The sequence below is a fragment of the Dryobates pubescens genome, chromosome 7 (assembly GCF_014839835.1).
Source record: "Dryobates pubescens isolate bDryPub1 chromosome 7, bDryPub1.pri, whole genome shotgun sequence".
Taxonomy (NCBI): Eukaryota; Metazoa; Chordata; class Aves; order Piciformes; family Picidae; genus Dryobates; species Dryobates pubescens.
The window spans coordinates 39,701,319-39,722,269 of record NC_071618.1 but is presented as its reverse complement, the minus strand read 5'-3'; the positions used below and the strand labels follow the sequence as shown (position 1 = coordinate 39,722,269).

General features: G+C 45.5%; 1 protein-coding gene across 1 annotated transcript in view; it reads right to left on the bottom strand.

Annotated features, from left to right (window-relative positions):
• The window catches only part of DGKH (diacylglycerol kinase eta), a 220,861-nt gene that overhangs the window by 80,886 nt on the left and 119,024 nt on the right, over positions 1 to 20,951 (bottom strand). Inside the window, exons 3-4 of the mRNA XM_054163093.1 lie at positions 13,594 to 13,704; positions 12,499 to 12,579 (exon numbers count right to left, since the gene is read on the bottom strand). Coding sequence (XP_054019068.1) covers positions 12,499 to 12,579; positions 13,594 to 13,704 — 192 coding nt within the window. The remainder of the gene's footprint in view (positions 1 to 12,498; positions 12,580 to 13,593; positions 13,705 to 20,951) is intronic.

The following is a 20,951-nucleotide window of genomic DNA, read 5'->3' as shown; positions in this document are numbered from 1 at the left end:
TCAGGATGCCATTTGCCTTGGCCACCTGGGCACACTGCTGGCTCATGTTCAGCCCACTGTCAAGCAGTAATAGCCACGATTTTGCATCCCTGTCCATTTCCCTGTCCTCATGCAAGTGGGTCCATACGAACATGACAGATGAATGCACCTCAGTCACAGCGGTGGGAGTAGACTGCTGGAGGCATTGTTGCTCCCATACCTACCAGAACTTGCCTGCAAAAATCACAGTGCTAGCAGCTGGGCAGCCTTCTACAATAATTTCTTAAATTCAAGCTACTAAGGAAATGATTACAGTGAAGTCCCTGACAAAGGTATAGTCAGTGCTTTATGGTGAATTGTCACTATCTGTTTGCAAGATGAGCTGAGCCTGGCAAAATCTAAATTACAAAGGGGTGGAGGATTTAAAAGCAAGGCAAGTAATAAATGGCTATTATATTTGCCTGAATATAATACAGAATTTATAATTAGAACAAATAGCTCTGTCTCTTCCACTAAAATGTTGCTTCCCTCTTTTTGCTGGCCTTCTCCTGTTTCACTGTTGCCAAGCACACAAGTAATGAAGTAATGTGTGGTTTTGGCCCTCCCAGTAAAACCTCTTGTATGGGGGAAGAAATGGGTTAGTACCACACAGCATGTTGTGCACCAGTACACTAGTGGGCTTAATGCTAAACAAGTGGGCTTAACTAAAAGGCAGGATAAAAACAGTTACATCATAAACAGGCATAAGGTCTGTGCTGACTACTGCAAGAGAATCCAGCCCAGGTAATTTAGGTCACCTTGTGTTACACGACATTTACATCTATGATCAGGTGATTGCCTGGTGGATATGGGGCAGTCTGTGGATGTAGTCTGCCTGGACTTCAGCCAGGCCTTTGACACAGTCCTCCACAGCAAACTCCTGGCCAAGCTGCCAGCCCCTGGTTTGGACAGCAGCACTCTGTGCTGGGTTAGGAACTGGCTGGAGGCTGAGCCCAGAGTGATGGTGAATGGTGCCACAAGGTGCTCAAGGTGTGGCCTAACCAGTGCTGAGTCCAGGGGCAGAATGACTTCTCTGCTCCTGCAGGCCACACTATTCCTGATCCCAGCCAGGATGCCATTGGCTCTGGCTCTATCAGCTCATTACACAGCTATCAGATGGGATTGCTTCTGTGCTTAAAGGAAAACATTTAGTTCTGTATTTCGTAGCATTCGGTGCAAAGTGACACAAAATAAACCAGCAAGTGACTTTTTTTTCACTTTTCATCTGCAATAACAGATGTTGTCTAAAAATCATCCAGCTGCTACAAATCAGGAATACTTGTTCATAAGAAGCAGGAAATTTATTCAAAGGTTACACCAATGGTTTTGTTCATAACATGGCCTGCATCAGGAACAGTGTGGCCAGCAGGAGCAGGGAAGTCCTTGTGCCCCTGGACTCAGCACTGGTTAGGCCACACCTTGAGTCCTGTGTCCAGTTCTGGGCCCCTCAGCTTGGTGTGATCTGCAAATTTACTGATGATGCACTCAATGCCCTCATCCAGATCATCAATAAAGATGTTAAAGAACACAGGGCCCAGCACTGATCCCTGGGGCACACCACTAGTGCCTGGCCACCAGCTGGATGTGGCACCATTCACCACCACTCTCTGGGCTCGGCTATGTACAACATAGTCCAGAATGGTCACATTTTTAGGCATAGCCTTGCCTCCCCCTTTCTGAAAAACATTCAGCTTTCTTGTAATAGCTTAATCTCAAGTGATTTATCTATGGATTTAAGCCTCATAGCTGAAATGCTTTATTGCTTCTTCATCATGAAACTTAAAACTTCAATGTCCCCAGACACTCTAGGGAAAGGGAGGCAGTGCATCAAGTCAGAGATAAGGAGCTTAAAACTTTTAAAGTCACACCCAAAGCTGTGCAAAGAGCTCTCTGCTTCATTACAGTCTTTGGTCAGTGTCAAGAGGGCAGGGGAAGGCAAGCAGATGCTAAATGGAGGGGAAAAACCAAAGTGCATCACAAGTGCACACTAATTGCTTTTGCCTATTTATTTAATTTTATTTTTTTCCTGAGCATATGAATTTGCTATTTCAGTTTTTGTTTTGTTTCTGAGCTGCCTGAATATAGAAGAAAAAAGTGGAAAATTGAACAAAATGGAACCTAAAGCATTTCCCATGACTTTGTGTGGTTTCCGTATTGCTTGGACTGTAAGCGTCCAAAAGCCCTCATCATTTAGAGGCTAACAGCAGTTAGCTCACAGCCAGGGAAAAACTAACTCCATCAGAGACATCTACCTGTGTAAACGAGAGTCACCAACCTGATCTCCTTTGATGATCAGCTGACTGCCTGGTGGATGTGGGGCAGGCTGTGGATGTAGTCTACCTGGACTTCAGCAAGGCCTTTGACACCTTCCCCACAGCAAACTCCTGGCCAAGCTGGCAGCCCATGACTTGGACAGCAGCACTCTGTGCTGGGTTAGGAACTGGCTGGAGGGCTGAACCCAGACAGTGGTGGTGAATGGTGCCACATCCAGCTGGCAGCCAGGCACTAGTGGTGTCCTCCAGTGTTCAGTGCTGGGCCACATCCTGTTCAATATGTTTACTGATGATCTGGATGAGGAGAGTGAGTCCATCATCAGTAAGTTTGCAGATGACACCAAGCTGGGGCAGCTGTTGATCTGTTAGAGGGTAGGAGAGCTCTGCAGAGGGACCTGGACAGGCTGGAGAGATGGGCAGAGTCCAAGGGCAGGAGATTTAACACATCCAAGTGCCAGGTTCTACACATTGGCCACAGCAACCCCATGCAGTGCTACAGGTGGGAGACAGAGTGGCTGGAGAGCAGCCAGGCAGAAAGGAACCTGGGGGTACTGGTTGATATCAGGCTGAACATGAGCCAGCAGTGTGCCCAGGTGGCCAAGAAGGCCAATGGCATCCTGGCCTTCATCAGGAAGAGTGTGGCCAGCAGGAGCAGGGAGGTTATTGTTCCCCTGGACTCAGCACTGAGTCAGTGCCACACAGGCCACCCCTTGAGTCCTGTGTCCACTTTTGGGCCCCTCAATTTGGGAAAGATGTTGAGCTGCTGGAAGGTGTCCAGAGAAGGGCAACAAAGCCGGGGAGGAGTTTGGAGCACAAGCCCTGTGAGAAGAGGCTGAGGGAACTGGGGTTGCTTAGAGATAACAAGAAGCCCTGAGATCTTCAGAGATATCACTCCAAGACCTCCATCATCCTTGTGAAACACTGCAAACAGGATATTGCAAATGTCTGGATATGCCATTCCCCAGTGTTGAAAGAGTGGCATGCACTGACCCTGCCAATAACCCCAAGGGCAAAATTTAAAGTGCAGTGTTTCTGAGAATGGGATTGGGGCCACAGAGTAAGGTACCTGAAGTAAAGATATCTGCCCAGATGTCTGAACCCCCATCATCAGCAGCATAAACTGCTAGCAATGTTAGCACTCAACAGGAATACAAAGGGAATTTCAAAAGGTACCCAAAATCCAGACAATTACTGCACATGTAAAGGATAAATATGATGTAAAGCATGCTAAGAGGAATCCTAAGGATAGCATAACACACAGTGCAGAGCAATTCACTGTATTTCTTTTGCCTTTCTCCACACAAATACTTTTATAATACTAACATAAGCTCATTATTCATCCCTGGACTATTATAATTATTAACATTATTTGTATTAATTAAATCAGCATGCAAGTGAGATACACCTATAGCAGAGCTTGGTGTAGAATAAAGAGTGTCAATTGTTTGAAATTTGGTTTATGCAAATTCATCAATAAACACATTTCCAAAGAGAAATTCATTCCTTTTGTGTCCCTGTGGTTTATTAAAGGGGATAGGATGGGATGGGATGGGATGGGATGGGATGGAATGGAATGGAATGGAATGGAATGGAATGGAATGGAATGGAATTAACCAGGTTGGAGGAGACCTTTGAAATCATCAAGTCCAACCTATCATCCAACACCATCTAATCAACTAACCCATGGCACCTAGCACCCCATCCAGTCTCTTCCTAAACACCACCAGTGATGGTGACTCCACCACCTCCCTGGGCAGCACATTCCAATGGCCAATCACTCTTTCTGGGAAGAACTTCTTCCTAACATCCAGCCTAAACATCTCCTGGTGCAGCTTGAGACTGATTAACAAGAATGTCTCCCTTCAAGGGAAGAGCAGCAGGGACTGTATGTAGCAACTTACACAAAATACATCTTTCACAAAGAAAAAGAATAATGCAGATAGCTGTGCTCTGCAGTATTTCTCCAGAGAAAAATCACACAGTTCAATCATCCAGACCAAGAATAAGGCAGGCTTAGAAAAGATTTGCTTAGCAATAGTTGAAACCAAAGGAAACCATCCCAAGAGGAGAGACTGAGAGAGCTGGGGTTGCTTAGCCTGGAGAAGAGGAGGATCAGGAGTGACCTTATTGCTCTCTACAACTACCTGAAGGGAGGTTGTAGACAGGCAGAGGTTGGTCTCTTATCCCAGGCAACCAGCACCAGAACAAGAGGACACAGTCTCAAGCTGCACCAGGGGAGGTTTAGGCTGGATGTTAGGAAAAAGTTCTATACAGAGAGAGTGATTGCCCATTGGAATGGGCTGCCCAGGGAGGTGGTGGAGTCACCATCACTGGAGGGGTTCAGGAGGAGACTTGATGGGGTGCTTGGTTGCATGGTTTAGTTGATTAGGTGGTGCTGCATGATTGGTTGGACACGATGATCTTGCAGGTCTCTTCCAACCTGGTTTATTCTATTCTATTCTATTCTATTCTATTCTATTCTATTCTATTCTATTCTATTCTATTCTATTCTATTCTATTCTATTCTATGTTTAGAACAAGGCTTAAAGGTGATTGCTGACCCCACAACCCCAGGAGTCTCCCACCGTAGATGATTTCACCAAACTACATTCCTTGTGAAAGACTGAAAGAGAAGCAGCAGAAAGCCTGCAAAAGGTCAGTGCAACCTTTAGGTGTGCAGCCCACAGGAAAAAAACAGAGTGACATAGAATCACAGAAGCACCAAGGTTGGAAGAGACCTCAAAGATCATCAAGTCCAACACATCACCAGCATCTGAAAGAGGCTCCATGCTAAAAGTAAGGAAACCATCTCCTAATGTCCACTGAGACTGAACTACAGTAAAGTGTGTTCTATAAACACTCAGGACAACAGAGAAATACCTCTACTGGCATCTGTAAGCTTTTCTGCACCCCAATGAAGCTCAAGACCCTGAACTGTGGGCAAATCTAGAGTCAGGAACAAAACTGAATTGATGTTAGATTATTTAAATGGCAGGGGGGGGGAAGCATTAGGTTAATTATTCCCAGCTTTGGGGTTGTCTCTCCTTGTCTCTGACATTCAAACATACAGAAAACTGGAGTGCCCAAACCAAAGATGAAAGGTTTGCAACTCCTTTGGGAAAAGGCCCTGCTCATTTCCTCTTGCTGTGTCTTGGGGAAGGTTAAGCATTTCTCACATTCCCTGAAGTTCTCACAGTCCCTGAAGAAAAAAAAAACAAATCTTAGTAACAACTCTGAAAATATCTGGATGGCAAGGAAGGAAGGAAAGTATGTCCAAGTCTAAGCAATTAACACTCTCTCTCCAGCACGCTGCAAAGTGGTATTGCAAATCTGGTAATGCACTCTGTACTCCAATCCCATCACCAATATTGAAAGTTAAATTTCCAGAATCAATTAGAAGCAGCTCATCTCAGTGATGACCAGAAAGCTGACTAATGTCAGAAGCAGTAGAGCTGACATAAACTCCTTAAAAGCAGTTTGCCTTCAAGCCCAGCTGTAATATTCCACATCAAACTGTGACAAACGGCAAGCACTGAGTTTCCCATACAACTGGGCAACCTACCACTAGAAACAGAGGCTGTACAGGAGGATTCAAAGATATAGAAAGTTATTATTTTATGCTTTAAACTGGCTCTACATTAATTATATCATATATATATATAAAACACATTATATATATTATATAATATATAGAACATTGTAACTCAAGATGAGGAAAAGGCTGAGGTACTAAATACCTTCTTTGCCTCCATTTTCAACAGTAAGGCAGGAGAACATCAGGATAACTGGCCTCCTGAACTGGTAGATGGGGTCAGAGAGCAGTTTAATCACCCTGAAATACATGAGGAATTAGTTAGGGACTTGCTGAGCCACTTGGATACTCACAAGTCTGTGAGACCAGATGGGATCCATCCTAGGGTGCTGAGAGAGCTGGCAGATGAGCTGGCTAAGCTGCTCTTCATGATTTACCACCAGTCTTGCCTCACTGGAGAGGTCCCAGATGACTGGAAGCTGGCCAACATGGTGCCCATCCACAAGAAGGGCCGGCTGGATGAGCCAGGGAATTACAGGCCTGTCAGCCTGACCTCAGTGCCAGGAAAGATTATGGAGCAGGTCATCCTGAGTGCAATCACACAGCACTTAGAGGATGGCCAAGGGATCAGGCCCAGCCAGCATGGGTTTAGGAAGGGCAGGTCCTGCCTCTCCAACTTGATCTCCTTCTATGATCAGGTGATTGCCTGGTGGATGTGGGACAACCTGTGGACATAGTCTACCTGGACTTCAGCAAGGCCTTTGACACTGTCCCCCACAGCAAACTGCTGGCCAAGCTGTCAGCCCATGGCTTGCACAGCAGCACTCTGTGCTGGGTTAGGAACTGGCTGGAGGGCTGAGCCCAGAGAGTGGTGGCGAATGGTGCCACAGCCAGCTGGCAGCCAGGCACTAGTGGTGTGCCCCAGGGATCAGTGCTGGGCTCCATTCTGTTCAATATCTTTATTGATGATCTGGATGAGGGCATTGAGTCCATCATCAGTAAATTTGCAGATGACACCAGGCTGGGGGCAGGAGTTGATCTGTTAGAGGGTAGGAGAGCTCTGCAGAGGGACCGTGACAGGCTGCACAGATGGGCAGAGTCCAAAGGCATGAGATTGAACAGATCTAAGTGCCAGGTTCTGCACATTGGCCACAACAACCCTATGCAGTGCTACAGGCTGGGGTCAGAGAGGATGGAGAGCTGCCAAATAGAAAGGGACCTGGGGGTACCGGTTGATAGTAGGCTGGACATGAGCCAGCGGTGTGCCCAGGTGGCCAAGAAGGCCAATGGCATCCTGGCCTTCATCAGGAAGAGTGTGGCCAGCAGGAGCAGGGAAGTCACTCTGCCCCTGTACTCAGCACTGGTAAGACCACACCTTGAGTCCTGTGTCCAGTTCTGGGCCCCTCAGTTTAAGAAGGACATCGAGACAATTGAATATGTCCAGAGAAGGGAAATGAAGCTGGGGAGAGGTCTGGAGCACAGCCCTATGAGGAGAGGCTGAGGGAGCTGGGGTTGTTTAGCCTGGAGAAGAGGAGGCTCTGGGGAAACCTTCTTGCTGTCTACAACTCCCTGAAGGGAGGTTGTACCAAGGTGGGGGTTGGTCTCTTCTCCCAGGCAACCAGCAACAGAACAAGAGGACACAGTCTCAAGCTGCACCAGAGGAGGTTTAGGCTGGATGTTAGGAAGAAGTTCTTCCCAGAAAGAGTGATTGGCCTTTGGAATGTGCTGCCTAGGGAGGTGCTGGAGTCCCCATCCCTGGAGGTGTTTAGGAAGAGACTGGATGAGGCACTTGGTGCCATGGTTTAGTTGATTAGATAGTGTTGGATGATAGTTTGGATGATCTTGATGATCTTGAAGGTCTTTTCCAACCTTATTGATTCTATGATTCTCTATTCACAGCAAACTTTACATCCTCAGTCAAGATGTACGACATGATCTTTGAGGTCTCTTCCAACCTTGGTGATTCTGCGATTCTGTGACATGCTGCCTTCAGAAATAGGGATAGGAAATTGGGTAATCAGAGTTCTGGAAGAAAAGTTGAAGCATGGTTGCTCCAATGGAGTGTTTGGCTTCACTGGCCTATAAAAATTATCTGACCATCTCAAAATAATAGATCAAAGGACAATCAGCAAGTGTACATGATTAGTTTCTCAACATCAATCCAAATATACATAATACCAAGGAAACTGCAGACAAGTGGAGAAGGATTTTGTTTGATTGTGTGTTTAAAAACATATTCAGCAGAATCCTTTTCTTTCAGGTCAAAGTGATCTGATAAATCTGATTGGAAAAAAACCAACCCAGTGAAAATGAGAGGGGGAAAAAAGCTCTTTCCCTTCCTACAACATAATTACACTCAGGGACTATCTTCAATGAAATGTCCTCCATGGTTTTGGTGGGGGTTTTATTCTTTATGTAACATGGAAAAAATAATACTTTAAGCCAAAATTCCTGTAATTTGAACTAAATTAAGTATTTCTGTTCAAAAAAAGGTTGAAACATCAAGTTGACTCAATCTTATAGTCACAGAATCACAGAATCACCAAGGCTGGAAGAGACCTCAAAGATCACCAAGTCCAACCTGTCACCACAGACCTCATGACTAAACCATGGCACCAAGTGCCACGTCCAATCCCCTCTTGAACACCTCCAATGATGGTGACTCCACCACCTCCCTGGGCAGCACATTCCAATGGCTAACAACTCTCTCAGTGAAGAACTTTGTCCTCACCTCCAGCCTAAACTTCCCCTGGCACAGCTTGAGACTGTGTCCTCTTGTTCTGGTGCTGGTTGCTTGAAAGAAGAGACCGACCCCCACCAGGCTACAACCTCCCTTCAGGTACCCAACAAAACCAAAACCATTTTAGGTCATGATCATGCAATGAGATGAAAAGCTAAGAGATATCAAAACCAATACTTTGTTCCCCTTCTTGACCACCAAGGCTCTTCAAAGCAAGCCAAGCAAGGTATTGAAGAATGGCCTGAGACAGTTCAGGGATAGTAAAAAATAAAGAAATACACACCAGAGGGGAAAAAGCTAAATCACAAAAGCAAAGCATTGGACCTGATGATCTTTGAGGTCTTTTCCAACCTTATTGATTCTATTCTAGTCTATGATTCATAGAACTTATGAATTACAGGCAGCTCCAAACTTACAGGAAATGGATCTCAGTGTCATTATAAAGGATGCTTTAAAGTGGATAATGTGTGGTTACAGCAGAAGACAGACAAATTCTTGGATTCATAATGAATGCAGATGAGCACTGATCTAGAAACTAGTCCCAAATATCCATGACTTGTGCTCCCTGAGTGCCAAACTGATCACTTCACTGGGAAGATAATGCTGCAGAACAGTAGTCAGGAGAGCAACCACAGGTAAGAGCATTGAGAAACATTTACAGAGATCATTTACCTTGAAAAATAGCCAAATCAAAAGGAAATAATATAAACATAAAGAACAGGTTTCTTGTCATGATGGTAGGAGACAACCCTTAATTAAATCCCAGCACACTAAGGGTTCTTTTTCCATGGAATAAATAATTAGACAGCATGGTTTCTAGGGTTTAAGCATTACTAAAACAAAGAAATCAGCAAAAAATTCATAGTACTAAGACATTTTTGCAAGCATATCCATAATTTTAGTGTTGTTGGCTGGAATATAAAGTCTACTTTCCAGACAATTTCTGATTACTAAGAATTGCAGTAGGCTGCCCAGGACAGCACATCCACCTACTGCAGCTTCCACCCTCTAAAGATGACTACTGACAGAAGAGCCATATCCAACAAAAAGTGTGATTCAGAAAGCTGAAAGCTGGATGGCAAGTTTCCTATCATAGCTAAGGGACAGTTAGTTAACAATCAGTGGAGCCTATACCGAATTGAACAATTACAGGAACCTGCTTTAAAGAGTTATTAATCTTACTCTGTATCTGTAAATACAGGTGTCTAGAAACCCACCACTGAGTCATACCCCAAAGTTAGCATAAGATGAAGTCCTCTCATATTCCTGGAGGCACCTTGCAGAACAACAGTCAATTACAAGTCCAAGTGCCAGGTGTTGCACTTTGGTCACAGCAACCCCATGCAGTGCTACAGGCTGGGGTCAGAGTGGCTGGAGAGTGGCCAGGCAGAAAGAGACCTAGGGGTACTGGTTGACAGCTGGCTGAACATGAGCCAGCAGTGTGCCCAGGTGGCCAAGAAGGCCAGTGGCATCCTGGCCCGCATCAGGAATAGTGTGGCCAGCAGGAGCAGGGAAGTCATTGTGCCCCTGGACTCTGCATTGGTTAGTCCACACCTTGAGTCCTGTGTCCAGTTCTGGGCCCCTCAGTCTCAAGCTGCACCAGGGGAAGTTTAGACTTGAGGTGAGGAGAAAGTTCTTCACTGAGAGAGTCATTCGTCATTGGAATGTGCTGCCCAGGGAGGTGGTGGAGTCACCATCCCTGGTGGCGTTCAAGAGGGGATTGGATGTGGCACTTGGTGCCATGGTTTAGTCATGAGGTCTGTGGTGACAGGTTGGACTTGATGATCTTTGAGGTCTCTCCCAACCTTAGGGTAACATCTTCCTGTAATGGAAGCTCCAGTGAAGAAAGTTTGAGTCTTCAGGAGATGCAGAGCCTTATATCCTGTCTTGAACCATAAATGACAGTCATAACTGTTTGGATCCTCAACTCAGGTATCCCAATACCTGCATCACAGCTTTACTTCTGACTAGGCTCAAGGCACAAGCAGAGCTTCTGAGCAACAGCAAGTAATTTTTCAAAAGCCAAACTGGCACCTCACACAGCCACCCCCCTCATCTGAGACCTTCTGGCCAAGTCCATGGTTTTTAACTGCATCCTCAGTCAGTATAGAAGCTCAGACTGACACAACACCGAACTGTCCTGGCCAATAAGAACACGTCTTTGAAGTACTCTGACTACTTTGGCAGCTGCCCGGGAGGTAGCAGAGCATGGGAGACCTGATGAAGCTTTCAGGAGGCTTGTGCTGGACTGTCTTAGAAGAGAACAATCAATAGCAACCACATGGACCACCTGTGAAATTCAAATCCCCAGGAAAATGGAAATGCAACATTTTTTTATACAGAATAAGGGGATTTGCGGGTTAAGAAACACGACGCCATTGCAGTCAGCAGGAGAACTCAAGACCTTCAGAAGAAGAACTTTACTCACAATCTTCCTCATAGCTAGTTCTTGTTCAAAAAATTTACTTTTCCAGAAGTTAAGAATCAGCAGAGGAACTGTGTCAGACGTTATCACTTAGTTCCAACAAAGCGGTTGAACAATAAATGGCAAGACCTGTGTGTAAAACGCACTTGTGAACTGACAGACACAGGGACTGAGGAACACTGTTTCTTGCACCAGCATCAGAACTCAAGGCACAGCTGTGAAGACAGCTTTCCCATGTGACTTGGAAACATACAGGAATATGATCAGCAATGAAAAAAAACACCATATAAAGTACGCTCCAACATGACAGAGAACCAAACATGTTATGACACCAAGTTGGGAGCAGATGTTGGTCAGTTAGAGGGCAGAAGGGCTCTGCAGAGGGACCTCGACCGACTGGACAGATGGGTAAAGTCCAATGGAATGGCATTTAACAAGTCCAAGTGCCAGGTGCTGCACTTTGGCCACAACAACCCCATGCAGAGCTACAGGCTGGGGTCAGAGTGGCTGGAGAGCTGCCAAACAGAGAGGGACCTGGGGGTGCTAATCGACCGCTGCATAAACATGAGCCAGCAGTGTGCCCAGGTGGCCAAGAGGGCCAATGGCATCCTGGCCTGCATTAGGAACAGTGTGGCCAGCAGGAGCAGGGAAGTCTTCGTGCCCCTGTACTCTGCACTGGTTAGGCCTCACCTTAAGTCCTGTGTCCAGTTCTGGGTCCCTCAGTTTAAGAAGGACATTGAGACACTTGAACATGTCCCGAGAAGGGCAACAAGGCTGGGGAGAGGCCTTGAGCACAAGCCCTATGAGGAGAGGCTCAGGGAGCTGGGATTGTTTAGCCTGGAGAAGAGGAGGCTCAGAGGGGACCTCATTGCCCTCTACAACTACCTGAAAGGCGGTTGTAGCCAGGAAGGGGAAGTTTAGGCTGGAGGTGACGAGAAAGCTCTTCACCGAGTGAGTCATTCGTCATTGGAATGTGCTGCCCAGGGAAGTGGTGGAGTCACCATCCCTGGAGGTGTTCAAGAGGGGATTGGACGTGGCACTTGGTGCCATGGTCTAGTCATGAGGTCTGCAGTGACAGGTTGGACTCAATGATCCTCAAGGTCTCTTCCAACCTTAGTGATACTGTGATACTGTGATGTTATTCTAAGAAATTCAGGCAATAACACAACCATGCCTGAATCAATTCAGTATGCCACCTCACAGCACAGTACAAAACCAAACTACACTAATAAGTACCAATGAACTACTAAGGCTAAATCTTGCTAAATTAATGCCTTGTATCATCATCTTCTGAAGCAACTGCTATCTAGCATTCTAATTGCTGTAAAAAATACATCACAGAAGCAAAATCATCACTAGCTGATGTAAGAAGGGTTCTGATACATTGCACCCTTTCCAAATAAGGGACATTTGATTTCCAACCAAAGAAAACTGAGCACCAATGCAGAGGATTTGCTTAATAATGATCTTTCCACACCTCTCAAAAGCAATACAAACAATGGTTCCATACCGTGAAGCTGTTGTTGACATTCTTTGTGCTCGATTCAGCTACGCTGGCATCTGACAGGTCAACTTCGTCAAATATGAGAGACTGTGAATGGGAAAGAAAGTTAAAAACATTAAATATAGTCTGAGTCCACTTTCAGGTATGCTCACAGTCTGTGCTTTCATTTCCTTGTGCCCATCCAACTGGACAATAAAAACAGGGGACAAAAGTTACGAAGAAATAGAAAAGTATGATCATGATGCAGCTTTGGGGCGCCTGTAGCATAAATGTGGTGTCAGAGGAAAGAGATTCACACTTAGTAAAACACAAATTAATTGAGCACTTTTAGGATGGAGCTCCAAATTCATGAAGGAGCAGGTATGGTATAGTACTCATCTAAGAAAACAAAGCTCAAGGGCCTGAAGAGATCCCTTCCAATACCTTCTTTGATAGGATGGGACAGGACGAGACAGGATGGGACGGGACAGGATGGGACAGGATGGAACGGAACGGAATGGAACAGAACAGAACAGAACAGAACAGAACAGAATAGAATAGAATAGAATAGAATAGAATAGAATAGAATAGAATAGAATAGAATAGAATAGAATAGAATAGAATAGAATAGAATAGAATAGAATAGAATAGAATAGAACAGAATAGGATAGACCTAACCTGACCTGACCTGACCTGGTTGGAAAAGACCTTTGAGATCATCAAATCCAACCTATCACCCAACACCATCTAATCAACTAATCCATGGCACCAAGTGCCTCATCCAGTCTCTTCTTAAACACCTCCAGTGATGGTGACTCCACCACCTCCCTGGGCAGCACATTCCAATGGCCAATCACTCTCTCTATGAAGAACTTCTTCCTAACATCCAGCCTAAACCTCGCCTGGTGCAGCTTGAGACTGTGTCTTCTTGTTCTTAGAGACAAAGCTTAGTGTTGACCTTTCAGTGCTGGTCAAAGGTTGGACTGGATGACCTTTCAGATCTCTTCCAACCAGATATATTCTCTAATCACTACCAAATCATTAAATTACTATTATTACTATGCTAACTTGAAAATTAAAGTTACAAGTATAGAGCATTAGAGGCTAACAGCACAGAATTACCTTGGAATCCTTCGCATAGTACAGGGTACGGCCTCGAAGCTTGAAATAACGCTTTTTCCACCTCTGAAAAGAACTGGTTTGCTTCAGTAGTAATCCTTCCTTGATACTGGTCTGAAAAATATTAAAATACATAAGACAAGGTAAATACATATCCAAATAGCTACAGACACAGGTGAAAGCCAGGCTTTTTAAAACATGCTGCTCCTCATAGAACCGTGGATTTCAATTTTTACCTCTTCACATCAACTGAGACAAATTCTCTGTCCAACCAGACTTTGCAGTGCTGTTTCTTAGACAGTTACAATGCAGGCAGAAATGCTAATTTTCACAGTGTCACAGTATCACTAAGGTTGGAAGAGACCTCAAGGATCATCCAGTCCAACCTGTTACCACACACCTCATGACTAGACCATGGCACCAAGTGCCATGTCCAGTCCCCTCTTGAACACCTCCAGGGATGGTGACTCCACCACCTCCCTGGGCAGCACATTCCAATGATGAATGACTCTCAGGGTGAAGAATTTTCTCCTCACCTCCAGCCTAAACTTCCCCTGGCACAGATTGAGACTGTGTTCTGGTGCTGGTTGCCTGGGAGAAGAGACCAATCCCCACCTGGATACAACCTCCCTTCAGGGATTTGTAGAGAGAAAGAAGGTCTCCCCTGAGCCTCCTCTTCTCCAGGCTAAGCAACCCCAGCTCCCTCAGCCTCTCCTCATAGGGCTTGTGCTCCAAACCCCTCCCCAGCTTTGTTGCCCTTCTCTGGACACGTTCAAGTGTCTCGATGTCCTTCTTAAACTGAGGGGCCCAGAACTGGATACAGTACATGTAACCTGAACAGTCAAGAGGCATGCAAGTATCATGAAGATGAACAGATGAAGATGTCTGGAAAGCTGCAAACCTGCAAGTATTAAAGTGAGCAACAACCAATGGCAGCACAATTCAGAAGGTAAAAAAAAAAACTAAAAAAAAATCTACACAAGGTCATTTCCAATTCCTAATTTGATGATAGTGAAGAGAAAAAAATAGTTTCTACATTTTCTAAAAAGTACTTAAATGTGTGTCTAATCCAGCAGTTTGCACAGGTGGCCAAGAAGGTCAATAGCTTCCTGGCTGGAATCAGGAATAGTGTGGCCAGCAGGAGCAGGGAGGTCATTGTGCCCCTGCACTCAGCAGTGCTTAGGCCACACCTTGAGGACTGTGTCCTGTTCTCAGCCCCTCAGTTTAGGAAAGATTTTGCTGGAAGGTGTCCAGAGAAAGGCAAAAAAGCTGGGGAGGGGTTTGGAGCACAAGCCCTATGAGGAGAGGCTGAGGGAACTGGAGTTGCTTAGCCTGGAGAAGAGAAGGCTCAGGGAAGACCTTCTTGCTGTCTGCAACTACCTGAAGGGAGGTTGTAGCCAGGTGGGGGTTGGTCTCTTCTCTCAAGCAACCAGCACCAGAACAAGAGGACACAGTCTCAAGCTGCACCAGGGGAGGTTTAGGCTGGATGTTAGGAAGAAGTTCTTCACAGGAGGAGTGATTGGCCATTGGAATGGGAGAGGAGGAGAGGAGGAGGAGACTTGATGGGGTGTTTGGTGCCATGGTTTAGTTGATTAGATGGTGTTGGATGATGGGTTGTATGCGATGATCTTGAAGGTCTCTTCTAGTCCATTCTATTCTATTCTATTCTATTCTATTCTATTCTATTCTATTCTATTCTATTCTACTCTACTCTGCTCTACTCTACTCTAAAACACCTCCAGTGATGGTGACTCCAACATCTCCCTGGGCAGCCCATTCCAATGGCCAATGCTAGTATCATGGTAAGAATCTTATAACAAAAAAAAAAGCTAGACAATGTGATATAAACATCATTGAATTTATTCTAGATCTTGTAGAAACTTAATCAAGACCTGACCTGAAGTTTATAAACATCACCTTCTATTATCAGATGTCAAATTCTACTTTACTTTAATGGAAGTGATAAAAACACAGAAAAAGCAGAATGCACTTTAAGGTTCCTACCATTTCCTTGCAATGAGAAACATTGCTGTTACTAAGCCCTTCATTTACATACTGCTAACATCAAAAACTAAGAATATGGTTCAAGTGTCACAAAGCAATTGAATTTATGCTGTCATAAAAGCAATCCTCTCAGGTGAAACACCACAACTGAAAACTTGGATTTCTCCAAGCTTTGCCACATCTAGCTGGAGGCCAGTCACTAGTGGTGTCCCCCTAGGGGTAAGTTCTGGGCCCCATCCTGTTCAATATCTTTATTGATGATCTGGATGAGGGGATTGAGTCCACTATTAGTAAGTTTGCAGATGACAGCAAGTTGGTGTTGATCTGTTAGAGGGTAGGAGAGCTCTGCAGAGGGACCTTGACAGGCTGGACAGAATAGATCTCACTTCACATGCCAACAACCTGGACTGACACATTTCATCAGCCCTCCTGCTCCCGCTAAGAGGTAGCAATTTCCAGGTGAAAGAGTCTGCTCACCACACACCATTTTAAGATTGCTTGAAATGTCCTTACAGACCCTAGGATATGACAGCTTTACAGATATAAACAGATTGATTTATTTATCAAATACAAGTGTTTATTCACAACTGTTCATTGTAGTCATGCAGCACTTTCATTTTGTATTGCTCTGCAGGACTGCAGAAGCTCATCGTACAGGATGGGAGTAGGTGACTTGTGTGTGCTGTCAAGGGTTGGAAGATGGAAGACTAGGGAAACTGCATTCTAAGGAAACAATACTCCATATACAAAGCAGGCATTGACTTACAGGGAAAAAATCCAAAATGGAAGGAAAGAGTCCAGTGCAGAGCCACAGAAATGGTTAAGGGAGTAGAACATCTTCCTTAGGAGGAGAGACTGAGGGAGCTGGGGCTCTTTAGCTTGGAGAAGAGGGGACTAAGGAGTGACCTCATTCATGTTTACAAATATATAAAGGGTGAGTGCCAAGAGGATGGAGTCAGGCTCTTCCTGGTGATGCCCAATGACAGGACAAGGGACAATGGGTGGAAGTCCAAGCATAGGAAGCTCCACAGAAGCATAAGGAAAGAATTTTTCACTGTGAGGGTGACAGAACACTGAACAGGCTGCCCAGGGCAGTTGTGGAGTCTCCCTCTCGGGAGATATTCAAGACCTGCCTGGAAGAGTTGCTGTGTGATCTGATATAGGTGATCCTGCTCTAGCAGGGGGTTTGAACTAGATGATCTTTTGAGGTCCCTTCCAGCCCCTAACATTCCATGATTCTGTGAAACTGAGGTTCCCTAAAACTCAGTATGTGTAGCAGGAGACAACATGGACTCAGAGCATCATACTATCAGTCAGGGTTGGAAGGGACCACAAGGATCATCTAGTTCCAACCCCCCTGCCATGGGCAGGGACACCCCACACTAGATCAGGCTGGCCACAGCCTCATCCAGCCTGCTCTTAAACACCTCCAGGGACAGGGCCTTACCCACCTCCCTGGACAACCCATTCCAGGGCTTCACCACTCTCATGGATAAGAACTTCCTCCTCACATCCAGCCTGAATCTCCCCACCTCCAGCTTAATTCCATTCCCCCTAGTCCTATCACTACCTGATAGCCTGAGAAGTCCCTCCCCAGCCTTCTTGTAGGCCTCCTTCAAATACTGGAAGGCCACAATGAGGTCACCTCAGAGCCTTCTCTTCTCCAGACTGAACAGCCAAAGCATCATAGGATGCTTTGAAGTTGGAAGAGACCTTTAAAGGTCACATATACTGAATATTATCAGGAATTTCAATCTGAAATCAGACTTAAATCAGGAACTTAATCTGTTCAAAGAACATGAAGTTCACTAAATCTTGAGCTGCTATTCACTAGAGAATTAATTTACTCTTTTATGTCATATTTATGCCTACATAAGGTATTTCCCCCCATTTCTGCTCACCTGTTACAACACCACTTTCCCTAGAATCAAACCAAAGATTAAATAAGAAAAGCCCAACAACTATTTTTCAAATAATCCATTTAAAAATGAACTCCCTAAAGTGGGCAGGAAATAAACACATAGGCTCAGCAGAGTAACACAAGGCTAAAAAGAATACTAGGCTGGTGAACATTAACCTGGGAAAAGCAAGCACTTCAGGAAATGCACATCTGCAGTTTACATATGTGGTGGTTTAAGCCTTAACTGGGAGTTAGGAGCTCAGATGGAGACAAGGCTGAGAATCTCTCCCCCACTCCCCACTCCTCCCTCCCAACAGAGAGGGGGGAAAAAGGAAGGAGCAAATCCAGCAAGCAATAATTTGGAGTCAGCTTGGAAGTAGAGAGGTAAAAAGTTTTCTTTAAACAATATATATCTATAACAATAACAGGTAAGGTTCACAAGGGCAAGGAACAAGGATGGATGGGAGGGGGCCAAAGAGGAATAATGCAAAAGCAGTGTCTCTCTGAGGAGGCACAGAGGCAGCAGGGAGGAGGATCAGGCCTGACCATGTGGCAGAGGAGCAGGAAGGCAGCCACAGTAGCTCTCATTCAGGGGAGGCAGGAGCCAAAAGGAGAGCTAATAGCTGCAATGCCCTGCTTTTTACACCCTAGCTGGGCAGGGAGGGGGGAGTGGAACAGACTCAGCTTCCCAGGGGCAAAATGCCCTGCAGGGAGGGCAAAGCACTCGCAAGCCGTCCCCCCTTTGTTTTCAGAATGGGCGTTAACCCACCACAACACAATAGCACCGATAGATACACTGCCCTAAGGTTTGAGCCTCTCAAATAGTACTGCAGCTGCAGGCATTGAAACTGAACATAAAGCTTAGGCCAGATATCCTTAATTAACTTAATTTAGCCTTTAATATGTGCAAAAAACTTCCAATTGCCAACTCAGCCGTTAGGTAAACTGCCAATAACTCTTTCCTGCATCCATACACAAGTCAGAGCACTTACAGTAATGTGAGGTTAGAGGAGCAGGGAGGTCATTCTGCCCCTGTACACCACACTGGTTAGGCCACAACTTGAGTCCTGTGTCCACTTCTGGGCCCCTCAGTATAGGAACGATGTTGAGTTGCTGGAAGGTGTCCAGAGAAGGGCAACAAAGCTGGAGAGGGGTTTGGAGCACAGCCCTATGAGGAGAGGCTGAGGGAGCTGGGGTTGCTTAGCCTGGAGAAGAGGAGGCTCAGGGGAGACCTTCTTGCTCTCTACAACTGCCTGAAGGGAGGTTGTAGCCAAGTGGGGGCTGGTCTCTTCTCCCAGGCAATCAGCACCAGAACAAGAGCACACAGTCTCAAGCTGCACCAGGGGAGGTTTGGAATAGATGTTAGGAAGAAATTCTTCCCAGAAAGAGTGATTGGCCATTGGAATGTGCTGCCCAGGGAGGTGGTGGAGTCATAGAATACATAGAATAAACCAGGTTGGAAGAGACCTTCAAGATCATCGCGTCCAACCCATCAACCAATCCAACACCACCTAAACAACTAACCCATGGCACCAAGCACCCCATCAAGTCTTCTCCTGAAAACCTCCAGTGATGGCGACTCCACCACCTCCCCAGGCAGCCCATTCCAATGTGCAATCACTCTTTCTGTATAGAACTTTTTCCTAACATCTAGCCTGAACCTCCCCTGGCGCAGCCTGAGACTGTTCACTATCACTGGAGGTGTTTAGGAGGAGTCTTGATGGGGTGTTTGGTGCCATGGTTTAGTTGATTAGATGGTACTGGATGATGAGTTGGATGAGATGATCTTGAAGGTCTCTTCCAATCTGGTCTCTTCTCTTCTATTCCATTCCATTCCATTCCATTCCATTCCATTCCATTCCATTCCATTCCATCCTATCCCATCCCATCCTATCCTCTTCTAAGTGACCTCTCAAGCTGTTGAATTTGGGTCTGTATTATCACCAACAACCAGGTCATGTCATTTTTCCAAAGCACTGATCAGGCTATAGCTACACCTTAAGAAAGCATCTGGTACCTTTTCCTCTCCTGAAACAGCAATGCAAACAGTGCTCCAAGATCTCACTGTTCTGAGAAACCTTCTTCTAATTATTTGAGCTGGACAGCAAATCTGAACCATAAGCAGTAACTGCTGCCAGTTATATTAACTACATTACAGTAATCTAGGAGAAACAAAAGTCCCCATTCCACAATCCTACACTACTTCTTGCTTTTACAAAACCACCTCCTTACACAAACCTCTGGCTCCCCCATACAGCAACATACATCACTGAGTAATACAACATCCCTCCAGAAGCACAAGGCCATTAGAAGAGATTCACTAATGATCTTTCCCACTGTAGCCATTAAAAATGAGGAAAATTACTTCACAGTGATGATGTGACTGTAACCCAGTGCCCCACAGCAGTGGATCTTCCTGAAGAACTCCAATCATAAAAATCATTGGAAAAGAGGACTTTTTTTGGACTGAAAGCTGCTCAAGAAATAGGAAGCACACAGAAGGCTTAACAATTACTCTCTCTTGTGGCTTCCCAAGGAATCAGGTTAATTCAAATACAGTGACCCAAAGAAGCACACAGAAGGCTTAACAATTACTCTCTCTTGTGGCTTCCCAAGGAATCAGGTTAATTCAAATAAAGTGACCCAAAGAAAGATCAACCAATGAAATCTTTTCTGTAGTAAAATTCAATGCCAATGGTAAGGAACTCAAGGGATGTCATAAAATAAACCTAACACAGTCCAATCAACTTTGAGTGGAAAAGAGATCTGGGAATCACTGTTCACAGCTCTCTGCTCAACCACAGTCAGAAAAGCCATAAAACTTTGGATTTTGCCAAGTAAAGTATTTCACAGAATCAACCAGGCTGGAAGAGACTCCAAGATCATCAAGTCCAACTGATCACCTAACCCTAACTAATTAACTAGACCATGGCACTCAGTGCCTTATCCAGGCTTTTCTTAAACACCTCCAGGGACATTGACCCCACTACCTCCCTGGGTAGTCCATTCCAATGGCAAATCACTCATCCTGTGAAGAAGTTCTTTCAAAGATCAAGCCTAAAATTCCCCTGGCACAGGTTGAGACTATGTCCTCTTGTTCTATCACAGGTTACCTGGGAGAAGAGACCAGCCCCCACCTGTCTACAATCCCCCTTCCTTCAGGTAGCTGTAGAGAGCAATAAGGTCTGCCCTGAGTCCCCCCTCCTCCAGGCTAACAACCCCAGCTCCCTCAGCCTCTCCTCACAGGGCTGTGCTCCAAACCCCTCCCCAGCTTTGTTGCCCTTCTCTGGAGACCTTCCAGCAGCTCAACATCTTTCCTAAACTGAGGGGGCCCAGAACTGGACACAGGGCTCAAGGTGTGGCCTAACCAGTGCTGAGTCCAGGGGCAGAATGACTTCCCTGCTCCTGCTGGCCACACTATTTCTGATGCAGACTTTAGGCAGGTAAAGTCTAACAG